The sequence below is a fragment of the Petromyzon marinus genome, chromosome 15, assembly GCF_048934315.1.
Source record: "Petromyzon marinus isolate PM22_M1 ecotype Great Lakes invasive population chromosome 15, UKy_Petmar_22M1.pri1.0, whole genome shotgun sequence".
NCBI lineage: Eukaryota > Metazoa > Chordata > Hyperoartia > Petromyzontiformes > Petromyzontidae > Petromyzon > Petromyzon marinus.
In genome coordinates, this window is record NC_133681.1 from 11,968,220 (window position 1) to 11,983,657 (window position 15,438).

Sequence of the window (15,438 nt, forward strand, 5' to 3'; positions counted from 1 at the left end):
GCACAAAGATTTTTATGCCAGTGAATTTCATAAACATGTTGGGGAGGAGGGGAAAGATGGCGCGCGCGGTGGTTAGCGCACTGTGCTACGAACCCAGACATGGGTGATATCTGAACTTGAGAGAGATATATGGAAACAGAAAATAAATAAATAAACACTGCCAATTTGTCATAATCGTGAAACCAATGTACCTTTGCGGTATTGCTTTACAGGAGCAAATACCTGTGGGATTTAGATTAAGCTCATGTGCCGAAATACTCAATATAATCGTGATTTTCTTTCATGAATACCGTGCAGCTTAACGTGCTGAGCTCAACACAGTGAATCTGTCACACCCTTCTTCTTGTCGCAGCTGGAAATTAAGAACCACGTGTTTTTCTCCACGATCAACTGGAATGACCTGGATGCAAAGAGAATCCCTTCTCCGTATAATCCCGGCGTGGTGAGTTAATACAGACAATACCACGGAGATATCAAATGTGTATATTGCAAGACCAGCCACAGTGTGGTCCAAAGATCCCTTCTCAAACTAAAAGAACTTGCTCAAGTTGGAGGCTTCAATTTTACTGCCAATTTTTCCTTTGTACCTCTGCCCAATGGCAGGTCTTTTGGCTGCCCCCATCTGTATCGAGTGTGTCTTCTGCACTAAAGACATAGAAAGCCTACAAGTAATTAACCCCAATTCTGAATAATATCGCTAAGTGTGATGAGAATCATTTTCTAACTTTTGTTACGTGTTATAACATTGGCATAACATGTCCCACTCTTGCATATGACAACTTCACAGGGTCTTTTACCTTCCTTCCTGAACCAAACTGGTGAGTTTGCTTAGGGCAGACTCAGCCCTTCCCCTAACTGAGCTCAATGAAAAGAGTACCACTCTGTGGGAAATCGACAGTCATTGTCCTTTGAATAATACGTTTAATGTCCCCCCCACTGAATAAGAGCCACTCATGGAGACGATCAATGTCGAATGAAAGTAGCGAGGCCTTTTAACCTGACTTTGTGTCGTTGAATATTTCAGCAGAAAGCACCGGGCAGCAGTGGAAATTCACGTGGCCACTGTAAACTGTGTGGGTGAATGTGCTCGCCACTACGCCACCACCCAACCTTGTGTGTGCTTTTGTCTCTTCAGAGTGGACCATGTGACCTGCACAACTTTGACCCGGCCTTCACAGCGGAGCCGCTGTCCATGTCGATGGCACAGTCGAGTGACACGAGCTCCGTCTGTGCCAATGTGGACGAGGCTGCGGACGCCTTTGTGGGATTCACATACATGCCTGGCCTCGAGGACCAGTACCTGCCAGATGTGTAGGCAGAGAGAACTGAGTCGGTGTCGTAATCCTTATCATTGCAGTAGTGATGAACATCATCGACGAGATCAATGTCAGGGCTTAATTTTTGAATGGAATATTTTCTGGTGTCCCAAACTCCCAACCACCCCACCCAGGTACCTCGCCATCTCACCTCCTCCTGCTTCCCCATGATGGCCAGGGGAGAGGGTGCTCTGTGATCAATATCCTTAAGGTCATATCCACCGTCACCCTCTTCAATATAATCTTCTAACGCATCAAATCAATATCACTTTCAAACAATAATAATATTGGGGAAATTAAGCGATATATCTCGGACCGTGTTCGTGAACATAAGGCAGATCTGAAACACGGTAGGACCAATACCTCGGTCGTGGCTGATCATTGTTTTAATGCGGTGGGCTCACACGAAATTTATTTCTCTAAGACGATGGTACTTTGCAAGTTCACTGGCTATCAACAAAGATTCGTTCATGAAGCCATCCATATATAGAGACACAGACACAGTTTCAACCGAGAAGATTGGTACAAACTGAGCAATCATTGGAAGGGCGTTATTAACCAGTTTTAAGTCATAACTGGCTGTGATGTTTCCATCCTACTTGCCGATGTTAGCAGTTATTTTCGACTCTCTAGTTTTACATTAACAGGTTAAATGTCTCACACTAACACAGCCACCGTTGTTCATGTCCTCGATGTGGCAGTGGCTCTACGATCTTACATTGACATGCTAATCTCTCACAATACAATGACCACCTCCGCAGCTTCGTCGTCATGGAGGTAGCTCTCCGACCTTACATTTACCTGCAAATTTCTCACTTTTTGTTATTTTCTTTGAACCAATCTACGTGACTTTACCGAAAGACCCAAGAATAATAATATAAAAGTTTATCAGAAGTGCTTACATCATGAATGTATTAAATTGATCAATTGTAGAAAATTATCTTTATGTATAAACCGGATTAATCGACAGCCATTGAAAACTAAATGTTTGTATACTGGGCCACCAGACTGTCAGAAACTCCCCACAGGGTGTGCCCTGTACGATGCGGTGAGCATCAACGATGTCATCAATTCCCGTCCACCTCTATCCGGTGCGCTTAACAGACCTTTTGAGGCTCGTGTGCGAACTTATTTGTTCATGCAATTGGCACACAAATCGTATGCCCATTTCTAATTCTACTCGTTGAAGTTGCAATAAATCAACCAATAGTTGCAGGACTAACCTTTACCATCTCCAATGTCATAATAATCAGCAGTCACCTATCAAAATACATTTCAGTTAAAATTTTATATTACTACAGCTTATTACTACCCTTACGTTCGGCTCTTAATGGAGAGAATGAAAGGAATCTACTGACACTGTTATGCTGCCACGGTGGTAATTGCACACTGGACTTGAAATCCAGAGATCGCTGGTTCGATTCAATCACCTGGCACGACAGTTGAAACAATCCAAGTTTCTTCAATTCCCCCCCCCCCCCACGGCTCTGGGTACAGCACAGTCGATTGTCAGATCATATGTGGTGGCGTAAAATGTGGGTACTTCCACATCTTCCAAGACGTCTTATCAGCATGGAAGAGTAGGCCGCTACTACTTTCTATAGGGAGGCTTTGTCGAGGAGACTTTTCAAGTGGAGGCCCAACCACCAACAGTGGCCTGAGCAAGCAATTGCAAGGCTGCACCTTTACCTTCTACGATTTATAAACATCGTTAGAAGAACCTTATGGCGGGATCCCGGGGTCCCGAAAAAACGGAAGTCAAAATCGTAATTAATTTATTTTTGGCGACTCCGTTCCACCGCGCTCATGAACGCCGCGACCCACCTGGCGCGGATCGTTGTGTTGTCGTGTCATGTCCAAGCGCAGCAGCGAGGGCGAATGCGCAGAAGAAACCAAACTTTTAAACTTTGATTAGCGCATCGTGTAGAGCTCGTCGAGAGGAACAGATTGCCGTGTCGTTCGCCTTCAACAGACATAAAATGTCGCAACGCAGTTTATGCGAGAGCCGGGGGCTTATGGGACCCTGGGGTCCCGCAATAAGGTTCATGTAATGATCATGAATACATTCAAATGTTGGAGCTCCTGCTTGTGATACTCTACTGCTGTGTGCAATATTTACTCTGTAACATTCGTTACCGCATCTCCTCTTTGCATATTCTACCACGTGCGTTCCACCGACTAGCTGACATTCCGTTTAACACTTCTTCCAGCAGCTCCGTCCATTTATTTCTGATGCATGAATTCACAAATGTGGTATATACTCAGTCCAAACCACACACTTTTGTGTGTATATATTTAACACTAATTACGGATATTTTTTTCAGCTGGAAGAAGTAAATAAGAACAATTTAAGTCTGTGTACTGTTTCCCTTTTATGGTTAGAATTTCAAGATATCAGTTATTCGTTTAATAATCGTGTGCAAAGATTGTATTAACTAACGTGTAAAATTGGAGTCAAATAACATTGTTTTGTTCGGTCCATTACTTTGTTATCATAAGACTTGTTTTACCGATGGCAAATACTTGAATCAGTAATGCCGAGCACATGTGATTGTTGATAGTTATTCAATTGTGAAATGCATTTTCTATATTAGGCTCTGCTTTTTGTAGAATACACATTCCATCCTGCTTTGCTCATGAACTCTGCTTTGTGAACAAATGATACTTGCGCCATTATGTGCCTTTCAGAACCATTCTGTGCGCTCTAAAGAGAGGCTACGTGCGGTGTTTGATTTAAATCGTATAGTTAAAGTACTAAGATTACCGCAATAATATACATTGTACCAAAGACACATTGTTACACTGCAGTTATATGAAATATCATCACACTAATGGTGTTGAGTGGGGAAACAGTGGTGAGCACTTCGCTATACAGTGTGCTTTAAAAAAATGTTAACACTTACGAGATTTTGCAACAATACCACGTGACATGAGCTGCTGCCTTCGGTCTCTGGAGACCACCTGGAGAAGGTTCCAGGCCACGTGTTGACATTGATGGCGAACAAGTAGAGACTTTTACTTTTTGAAGCTATTAACATTACATTTGTTATATTACAGTGTATTTGTTCTTTTCCATTAAAAACGTTAGCCTCATGTAAGCGTTAACATGTTTTTGAAGCACCCTGTATATCCAGCGTCCTGAGTTTTAGTCTTAGCCACACCTAATGTCAGTGGTGAGTGATATCTAAACCGGTCTTGCCCTCCACATCCATCCCCCGGAAACCGGCATTGACCAGTGTGGTCAAGCCTGCTCCAACAGCTCATGTGACCGACACAGCACAGAGAAGCCCTCCACCCAGCAGTGAACTGTTATGGATGACGATAATTATCATAAATAATTACTATTATGCTACGACTACCATTCCAGTTGCATGTATGTTGAACTAATTTCGCATCGTACAACCAACCGGAAGAACAAAACACAAAAAACTGCTCTCAAGAAATGAGTTTCAATCTAGATTTCAAAGTGCATAGCTCCAGTGGTTTCCTAATAACGGAAAGAACGTTCCAGACGGCCGCAGAAGCGCATCTGAAAGTGTGCAATGCGGTGATGGGCTTTTTGTCGATGGTTAGCCAAAAGCGGCTGCGACGATGACCGGAGTTCAGATTTAGCATATTTAATACAAAAATACGATTAGAAAAATAGTAGAAAATACAATTGACGTATATATTTGAAATGTTATATTAAAACCCATAATGATAAAAAAAAAATATTAAATCCAACAAGAGCACGCAACGCAACAAGCCATTGCACATCGTTACAATTCCATATGATTAAAATAATGTTGCATTCCGTCAATGTGTGGACCTCGCGGAAGAGACCTGTGCAGGTCCGTGAGGTGGTGGTTACATGTGATGAAAGAAATGTGCTCGTCAACTAAAAACAAGAGGCATACACGAACATAGGGACACGGATACTTGCAGCAGGCAGCAATAACCTTGCTCTCAGAGATAACATGAAGCACTGCTCTGTATACTCACCTGAACCCATCTGTAGCAATGTGCAATAGCAATTATGATTTCTATTTTCTCAATGAGAATCTCATGAAACGTAAGGTTTGATGAACTCGCATCCATTAAATAAAGATCAGAGGTACGTATTATTGAAAATAAATTGTGATCATGGCAATTGGTTGTGTAGTAACTTTAAGATGTATAAATGTGTTGTTTCAGTTGATATTATCACGTGTTGTACTGAGTTGATCATCGCACACGATTGGGAGTGCTTAAAATAAAGTATGATACATAATAAACAAGTTATATCTAAAAGGGGCAATGCACATGTAATTACACACGTGTTTATTTTTTGAGAGATGCCTGCGGCTCTGTGGACCGATGTTTGTCACAGGGCATTGAGCCATAATCTGAGGCTCTGGGTTCTAGACGGAGGTTGTAGCCCCATGAGTAGGATTAACATCCCAGCCCCGTTACTGATAAGCTGCAAAAACATGATCCTGAGCTGGCTGCGAGTCTCACCGATGCAAATGTCGGTTCGCAGAGCCAGCACTTGAGAGATCCTAGGTTTCGATCGATGCAGCCACCTGCGATGATTAATCGAGTTTGTCAGTTGTAGTGAGTTAATCGTCAGACTCGTGGTCACTTATATGAAAATACACGAGCTTTACTACATACCAAATTTCAAGTTTGTTGCATGTTGGGAAGCATGCTAAACATTTTGAACAGACACATTCACAAATTTCCCTTTTATATTCCCAAATTTCCCTTTTATATATATAATTACTGTTGGTGTTTCCTTAATTCTTGCAAGCTATATTTCTGAGGACTAAATTATAAATAGCATGGGGCATTTTCTTTTTCAAATCCACGAGTCTGATGATTGTGTGGGGTCGACTGTTCAGATGTTCTCTCGCCATGTGCGTCTGTCCTCTCTGCCTCTTCTCTCATCACATCCACTGTCGTGTCCCATTCCACCGCGTCCTTCCATCCCACTCTCGGGTCTCCCTCTGCTCTTTCTGCCCTGCACCAGTGGCATCTCCACAACCCTTCTCATTACATCTCCTTTTTTCTTCTCAACACGTGCTCACACATTTGTAATTATAATTGAGAATATTAGTAACCACTGATAAGGTTCTTAACGTCTTCATTTTGCCTCCTTTCCCTCGGGAGATATTCAGATATTACCACTATCCCAGCGTTCTCATCTCCGCCCTTTCACGTACTTTTAATTATATGTAACTAAAACGTTACGTTCAGAAAACGAGTGTGCACTTCCTGGACTTGGATGAGGCCATATATAACAGCTATGTTTAAGTTATTCCGGCACATCAATGCAGTAACATACTTACGGAGTGACTCTATGCTAGGTGTGATAAATAAAAACGATGTTTATTTGCCGCATAATATGAAGGATAGCCAGACTAGGCATATAGTTCTTGATCTACCTTTGATATATGTTGCTGTGCAATGGAAATGAATTACAATAAATTATAGAACTTTTTAAAGAAGGTTATGTTCTACAAGTTACCTAAATAGATGGAAAACATCACATTATGTATATTACCTCATGGTAACATGGACATTGACAAAGAAAATGTAACAAAATCTGAAAATTACTCGAGGCGCATGCACCTCCGATGAACACAGTTATCTAAGTACAGTGCGAAAGAAGTTCAACATACATGCGTACATGCTTGGAATTGCAGCGTCAGTAAGAGGAACACATGAATTACAGAACATATGCAGAGTTAATAAAATCACATTGACCGTGAGGAACTGTGAAGTGGACTTGGGCAGAACAAGTCATAGCATGCAATGATCGCCAGCGGTAGAAGCTAATGATGGACTCCCAGTTAAAGGTGAGAATGAGCCCGAGACATCGAGCGATAAAATCAGCTCATGTGGAGGACGGCAGATGGGTTGTTGCGTCACAGTCCATTTGTTGAGGCGTAAATGATGACTCGGAGGCAGATCTTCATGTAGGGGCTTGCGCCAGTTGTTATATTAAGGACTTTTCTTCATACACGGCTCCGTGTACTGCACGCTCACTGCCTACACTCCACACCCCGGGGGAAGGGTACAGGGGAGGTCCCAAGCACACCCACAGGCTACCCTAGCCTGGTGCCAATTTCCCCCTACCCCGGGGTCCCATCGCTCCCCCGGGGGAAGGGTACTGGGGATTCCCTAGCACACCCACAGGCTACCCTAGCCTGGTGCCAATTTCCCCCTACCCAGGGGTCCCATCGCTCCTCCAGGGGAAGGGTACTGGGGAGGTCCCTAGCACACCCACAGGCTACCCTAGCCTGGTACCAATTTCCCCCTACCCTGGGTCCCATCGCTCCCCCGGGGGAAGGGTACTGGGGAGGTCCCTAGCACACCCACAGGCTACCCTAGCCTGGTGCCAATTTCCCCCTACCCTGGGTCCCATCGCTCCCCCAGGGGAAGGGTACTGGGGAGGTCCCTAGCACACCCACATGCTACCCTAGCCTGGTGCCAATTTCCCCCTACCCTGGGTCCCATCGCTCCCCCGGGGGAAGGGTACTGGGGAGGTCCCTAGCACACCCACAGGCTACCCTAGCCTGGTGCTAATTTCCCCCTACCCCGAGGTCCCATCGCTCCCCCAGGGGAAGGGTACTGGGGATTCCCTAGCACACCCACAGGCTACCCTAGCCTGGTGCTAATTTCCCCCTACCCTGGGTCCCAACTCCCAACTTCACACGTCCCTGGCTCCCCGCAACGACCTCGAACACGTCACGGGTCCCAACCTAAATATCCCAGGGGGACATGTCACCGTCCCGCCCCCTGTCCATGACGTCACCATACGTGACGTCATCGTGCCGGAGGGCGAGCGTGACATGACGTCACTAACTATTACTCTTACACATTGATGGATGGTGATGGCCTAGGGAGGTCTTCATCCAGAAGGTGATAGGTCATAGCTGATGGTGAGAATGGCCCTGCCTAGTTATGATGCATATTGGGGTTGGCACGATATGGAAATAACACGATATATTATATGATTATCATATCGTCTGTTTAGTAAACTATCATGTCATCCTCATTGTCGTTGCTCTTTTTTGATAACAATATGAAATAACAATTGAAAAATAAATAGCTATTTCCCATGAAGTTAGTGCTTTTGCAAAAAAGGTCTTCCAGATTAATTACTGCCGTGGCGAATCTATGTAAGAATGTCTGCAGTTGGTTTGTGTTATAAGCTTTGTAAATTTGTAAAGTTGTAATGATTAGAAGACTCATGGCAGGCTTATGTTGAAGGAACCGTAATTGCATAACGTTTTAAGTAATCTTCATTTTTACTGGAAGTACAGCAAAGCACAAACAATATATTTTTAAAATGTTAAATCCCATGGCAAAGTAATAGGAAACGGATATTTTGATAATGATTATATCTATATTATTGTGTCTTCAAAATTATATTGCGGTAGCCCGAGTGTAAATACGGAAACAGAACACGCCACTTCTGATGCTGGGCTGCCTCGTAAAGTTGTGACGGTGACCCCGGTTCCTGAACTGAGCTGGCTTGCCTTCCCTGTGGACGTGTAAACACGGCTTAAGTGAAACACTTCCTTCTGTTAGAGACATTCACGGAATGAAAATGTATATGCATTCATTGCAAATCCTGTAAAGTGTTGGTTCTTTTTCACATTTGCATTGATTTACGACCCACAGGGATAAGCCCCCCCCAGCTGAACGAGTGGGAGGCCATGGTAAGGTGAGAATCTATACAAAAGTTTTGGGTGCATGTGGTGACAACCACTCCTCCAAAGTGGCAGCTGTCTTACCTTGTTTTGAATTGCCCAAACACCATTTGTGCCCGTTGTCATGATAACTTGCAGGGAGTGGCAGGTCTGTTTATATTTTCAAAAGTCATTGTCCCGTCGCTTAAGGCTGCTTACTGCAGCGGATTGGCTTAGAAAGCAGGTGGTGTAAAAAAAGGCCAAACTTACCTAGCTAGTGAAGTGTGTTAGAAACCATTTGCTTGTGTTGCTGGCATAGTTGTGTGCTACACGACAATCCCATTTGCTTGATTTTATGACTATGATGTACCACACCAGTTTCAATTTATATGAATTGATATCTCAACCTGTCCCTGTCATGGTTTCCACCTTGGCCAGTGTCACATGCAATGAGCAAGTGTCTCGTCAACACCAGCACTGGGGAGACAAAGGTGACCAAATGAAAGCCGAATTTGGCCATACCTTGGATCGCAGTGGCGTACTGACGGTGTATAATTGATCCTTACAGCGGTACCCCGGGGTACCAAATAATACAAAATGGGCCGAGGCAGTTAAATCTTGTATTTCTGGGTCACAATTTTTTTCCAGGGGTGAACTAAACTCCGCGACTGGGGTTAACCAATCAATCCGAAATCAGTGCCACACTCCGCGATGTCGAAACGCAGCGAGGACGATTGTGCTGAAACCCTGAACACTCGTCTGCACCATCGTGCATCGTGAGTACAGCTCTTCAAGATGAGCCGATTGCCGCATCGCCGACCATCAACAGACTAAAAATGACTGCATCACGGACATGGTGCGAGAGCCGGGGTAGCTATGGCACCCCGGGGTAGCGCCATAAAGTTAATTTGTGTAATTCGAAATTACATAAGCGATGACAATATTTTGACAGTGTTTTATATTTTATTTCAGTCATTGATGACTATGAGTTGATGAAGAAAAGCAAGTATGATGATAACGACTCCCCACTGAATACCAAATCCTGATTAAAACGAGATGTTTGAATGAAGACGCAGACTAAGCTAATTTAGTAACGCTATTCATGACTAATATGAGGTCATGGTGACATCGTTTCAATCCAAAACATTATTACTGCCCCCCCCCCCCCCACTACTTTGTGTACAATTGGCTATCGTGGAAGCATTGAAAGTGAACACACATTACCCCACTACAAGTCACTCACTGGTTGAAGCATACTGTTAATAAATCTGTCAACCGCCTTACATGAGAATGTAACCATGGACCTCTAAAACTGGTGAGGGGTTTTCACTCACATGAGCTTTAACGACAGCAGTGCATGCTTGTAAATGTTCCAACCCCTATGAATGATTATAAACAAAAGAGTGGTGGTTCTGTAACTAATTGACGAGCATGGGGGTTACAGGGAGCCCATCTTACCCGAGGGTTCACCTATTTTAAGGACGTCCCACTTGACTGATAAGCACCTCGAGCAGCCCACTAGAGCTAATTCCCTTAATCCCAAAATTAATGTCGTGTAAGAAGAACCCATTGAGATGATGTCGTCTTGCAAGGCAGACTTGACAGATTGGTAGGGCATTCTCAGCTCGACCCGAAGCTTGGCAACCATTACCGCACGATGAGACTTAACCTGCGATCGTACGTGGTTCAATCAAGAGTGAAAGCTTACAGGGGCCGTCCATAAATGACGTCACGCACCTAAGGGGGTGGTGGGGGGGAGGTGTCAGACATTTGTGACGATGTGTGACGAGGGAGGGAGGTGGGGTTGAGAAATGTGACGTCACATCAAAATGCGCAACTTTAAATAAATATAGACAACACGTTCTACTTAATTAAATATACTGTTTAATACATGTTTTCTCCTACAATATCAGAGTGCAGCGCCACATCAAATACGCACTACAATGGCAATAGTTTAAAGCTATTTGAAGCATGTTTTATGTTCAAAATGGAAATATGGTTTTGGGGGGGGGGGGGTAGAGCTTTGTGACGTCATATTTGAGGAGGGTTCTGACTTTTTGTGACACCGTGTGACGAGGTGGGGGTGGGGGGGGGATAAAAAATCGTCAAAAATCGCGTGACGTCATTTATGGACGGCCCCACGGCACTGAGCCAAACTATCAACGTTTTCATTCGTGAGGCTATACAATTTTACAGCCGTCTTGTCGATCCGCTGCTCGATGAACGCCTCCCCACTTTGCGCAGGTCACGGGAGTTGGTCAACCGCGCGGGTCGGTGATACAGAGGGGCAACCCAGACGTCTTAACTCAGGGTGCCGGGTTCATAACACAGCATGCTGCCCACTACCCAATAACCCATTCATTATAACGATGTCATTTATACAGGAAGGCCACAGTGAGTCTCGAGAGCCCTGATTTTGGATGTTTGGCAAAAATTCTCTAATAGCATTGTATGCGCGTATGTTGAACTTCTTTCGCGCCGTACGTAGCCAGCCGTGATAATCGGAGGTGCGATTAGCACAATTGGCATTGATTTTACATGTGGGAAACTGGAGTACCCAGAAAATACCCACGCTTACGAGATGATACTCTCAAATCATGGCGACCTCACAGCCCAGGGGGGGGGGGGGGGGGGGGGGTTTGTAGTTTAACCAAAACTACGTTGGTTATATCTACACTGGTCATATATGCTAACAAAAAAGTTTTCAGACTGGATGGCCTGACTGGATTCCTGTCCGACTGGTGCCACGCTCCCCAAGTGGTGGTTGACGTCCGCCAGGGACGTGCGGTCAGGGGAGGCAGGTGAGGCACAGCCTCACCAACTGTCATACTCAAATTAAAATAGCTGTTACGAAAAGTAAAAAATAATAAACTAAAAATGAAGATTTTTCCACTGATCTGTGTTATTAATGTCATCTATGTACGATTCCAATCATTTTTATAGTCAAAATCGCCAAATTTGCGGAGCTCTGCTGCAAATACAGGGAGAGACGAGAGGTGAGGCAGTGACGAGCTCAGCCTCCCCTCTCATTGCGCAACCCCTCAGAAACTGGATGGAGCGTGGGCAATAAGCGCGTGCCTGTTACTATCTCTTTGTGTGTCACCAATGTAATGTTTGTAGACCCCTTTATTTCATGTCCTCGCCGTCCATACTCCAGGGTACAGGTAATTTATTTCACGTATGTGTATAAAGATATTTAGGCTCGCTGGTTTCGTCATTAAACTGCAATGAAAAAGCACCAGGGGAGGCAGCTATCACATCTGCCTCACTGAGGGGGGCGTGTCTGACACGCCCCCCTCAGTGAGGACACGCCCCTCTCAGTGAGGACACGCCCCCCTCAGTGTGTGAATCTGACTCTGATACCAGCCAGTGCCTCCCCAGCCATTGACCTCACCGCACGTCACTGACGTCCACTGCATCCCAACAGCCGTTGGTCCAGGGGGTTCCTGCGTGCCTGCCATTCTCCACCCCGAGCGTGTATCCAGCGCCAGTGATATAATTCACGTTCTGTGTATATGTGTGATATTATACAGTACTTATCACACATACGAAATCAGGGCTCTCTCAAAGAACAAATTTGACCTCAGGTCTTCGCTCATTTACCAGCTGCACATTTCCTATTGCCGTACAAAAACTGGAAGGGCCTTTGCTATTGATGCCCCCAGGGTCTGGAATGCTATTGCCAATAAACAGCAACTTGAATCACTACCTATGAGATCTTCACTCAAAACTGCTCTAGAGGAGTTGTACAACCCTAGCTGCCACTGCTATTCAGTGGCCTAAAATATGGCTCTAGATTTTGGTGTTATAATTTATTTATGTAGTTTATTGTAAAAAATTCGGTCACAGTCCCTATGATCACTGTTACACTGAGATCTTCTCTCAAAACTGCTCTAGAGGAGTTATACACCCCTAGCTGCCACTGCTATTCATTGGCGTAAAATAAAATGTTTTCGCAAGGTATTATATAAATTAAAATGTTTTCGCAAAGTATTATCTGTATTTTGATTTAGCGTGCTGATCTTAAAGGTGCATTGAAAATTTTTATATTCCGACTGATGCTTGTTGTTGTGGAGTAACTCATGCAGCCAGCTATGGCTCTGAGATTTGGTGTTACATGGTATTTATGTTGTTTATTGTAAAAAATTCGGTCACAGTCCTTGTGATCACTGTAACGTTGCAATTATGGCTTTATTTTTTTGGTGATTTCGAAAAGTTGTTTGGTTTATACATGTTTGTTTTGTTGTAGTACGGAGTTAGACTGATGGCCTTAATCTAAGTTTTCTTGTGGTTGTTGTTGTTGTTTGACTTGCATCCCACTGGGATTTTTTGCACGCAGCGTTGGTGTACGGTGCTTTTTTCAGGAATATTGTTTTTTTCTCATGGATTTTCTGTTTGCACAGTCACATAGTCACTTTAAGATGTTTTTCTTGTTCGTGTTTTTGTTTTTTTGTTTTTTGCGGTTACACCCCCCCCAACACACCACCACCACCACACACACTATTTAAGCTACAAAAAGACTTTACCAGCCAAGGGCCCACTGAGATACATCGCTCTTATTCTTGGTTCTTTCGGTAAAGTCACGTAGAAGGGAAACAATAAAATAATTTTATTCTAGATTTGAAACTTTCGTGACTGCAAGAATTCACACTCTTTGGTTTTATTAACTCAGCCCCTCACCCCACCAAGGTCCCCCTACATGACTCCGCCCCCCCCTCCCTTAACCTGTATTTAAGCCCGAGGTTCCCAGAGCCTCGCCACTTGGTGCAGCGATTTTTTTTGCTGTGCCTGTTTCCACCTGAAGACGGAAGCTTGTGTTGCCTCCGAAACGTCGTGTTTTAATTGTTTATTTTATTTTTATTTAGTTTTTTTTACCTACGTAACTTTACCGAATAAAACCAAAGAGTAATAATTGTATTGTTTTATATTTTTTTATTTTATTGTTTCCCTTCTACGTGGTGGTGACTTTACCGAAAGAACCAAGAATATGAATCCCCTGCAATCACGAAAGCTTTAAATCAAAATACATCGCTCTCGTTCAGATGCGACCCGGCAGCCACGAATGATAACGCAACGAAGTGGGCCACCATGACGGGAGAATTTACAGCAAGTAGCCACACGAAATGCTCTGAAATGCGTCCTGTTGATTCTCAACGTAGCAGGGGGGAAAACGGAGGACCACGCAGACCACGTGGGAGGGGGGGGGGGAAGAGAGAGCAAGACCGCAAACTCCAAATCTACAGCAGGGTCTGGGTGGAACAGGCGAGGGAGTCAACATCTCGTGGCCACTATGATGATGATGAGCGAGAGACGTGGATGAGAAATGGTGGAGGGAGGAGAATTGATAGCTATGTTTTAGACGCTTAATATTTTTGCCTCTTTTTAATTTTAAAGTTATCTCTCGGGTGACATCCCCTCTCCCCGCTTCAACCAAATTGTTCGTGACGTCATCACTAATCCACTGAGCCATCCCAGATCTCGTGACGTCATCACCTCTTCTCACCAACTCGCCCCAATCTCGCGTGACGTCATCACACTTCTCACCTATCTCGTGTTGCGTGACGTCACCCATCGCCACTTCACCCTAGTTCCCATGATGTCACCACTCCCATCTGGACACCCCTCCATGTCTTGTGACATCATCGCTCCACAATTCGGCCCTCATCTCGCGTGGCGTCATCACACCTCTCCCTCACCTCGTGTCGCATGACGTCATCACCTATACCATGGGACTCTTTTGCCAGTATCAAAGTGTTTTCATACTTTCAAAGTGTGAAAATATTTTGATGCTTGCAAAAAAGAATGTCCCCTGATATAACTGCTCACCCCGAGCCATAAATGATTATCATACTTTGCATTGTCTTTGTATTGTTCGCCTTTTGGCGTTCTCTGGTCTGACACTGGTGTAGTCCAATCAGTTTCAAAGACAATACCACACATTATGTTTTGGTTGCATGCTCACCACAAGAACGTGCGGTTAATGCAGACTCGATTCCTTGCAAAAGGTACCTATTTGAGGCCGTCCATAAATGGCGTCACGCACCTAGGGAGAGGGGGGGGGGTTGTCAGACATTTGTGACGGTGTGTGACGATGAGGGGGGGGGGTTGAGAAATGTGACGTCATATCAAAATGCGCAACTTTAAATAAATATAGACAACACGTTCTACTTAATTAAATAGACTTTTAATAAATGTTTTCTCCTACAACATCAGAGTGCAGCGGCACATTAAATACGCACTACAATGACAATAATTTAAAGCGATTTGAAGCATGTTTTATTTTCAAAATGGAAATATGGTTTTGTGGGGGGGGGCACAGCTTTGTGACGTCATATTTGAGGGGGGGTGTCTGACTTTTTGTGACGCCATGTGACGAGGGGGGGGGGGTCAAAAATCGTCCAAAATCGCGTGACGTCATTTATGGACGTCCCCTTTCGTGTTCGAACATCGTAACACCTCCTGTGTTC

General features: G+C 44.3%; 1 protein-coding gene across 3 annotated transcripts in view; it reads left to right on the plus strand.

The window, feature by feature from the left end:
• Positions 1-5,594, plus strand: part of LOC116942664 (serine/threonine-protein kinase Sgk2-like) — a 38,585-nt gene extending 32,991 nt beyond the window's left edge. For all 3 annotated transcript variants that reach the window (XM_032954852.2, XM_032954854.2, XM_032954853.2), the window contains 2 exons: positions 353-442; positions 1,136-5,594. In XM_032954852.2, coding sequence (XP_032810743.1) covers positions 353-442; positions 1,136-1,315 — 270 coding nt within the window. In that variant the 3' untranslated portion in view covers positions 1,316-5,594. The remainder of the gene's footprint in view (positions 1-352; positions 443-1,135) is intronic.
• The last annotated feature ends 9,844 nt before the right edge of the window (positions 5,595-15,438 follow it).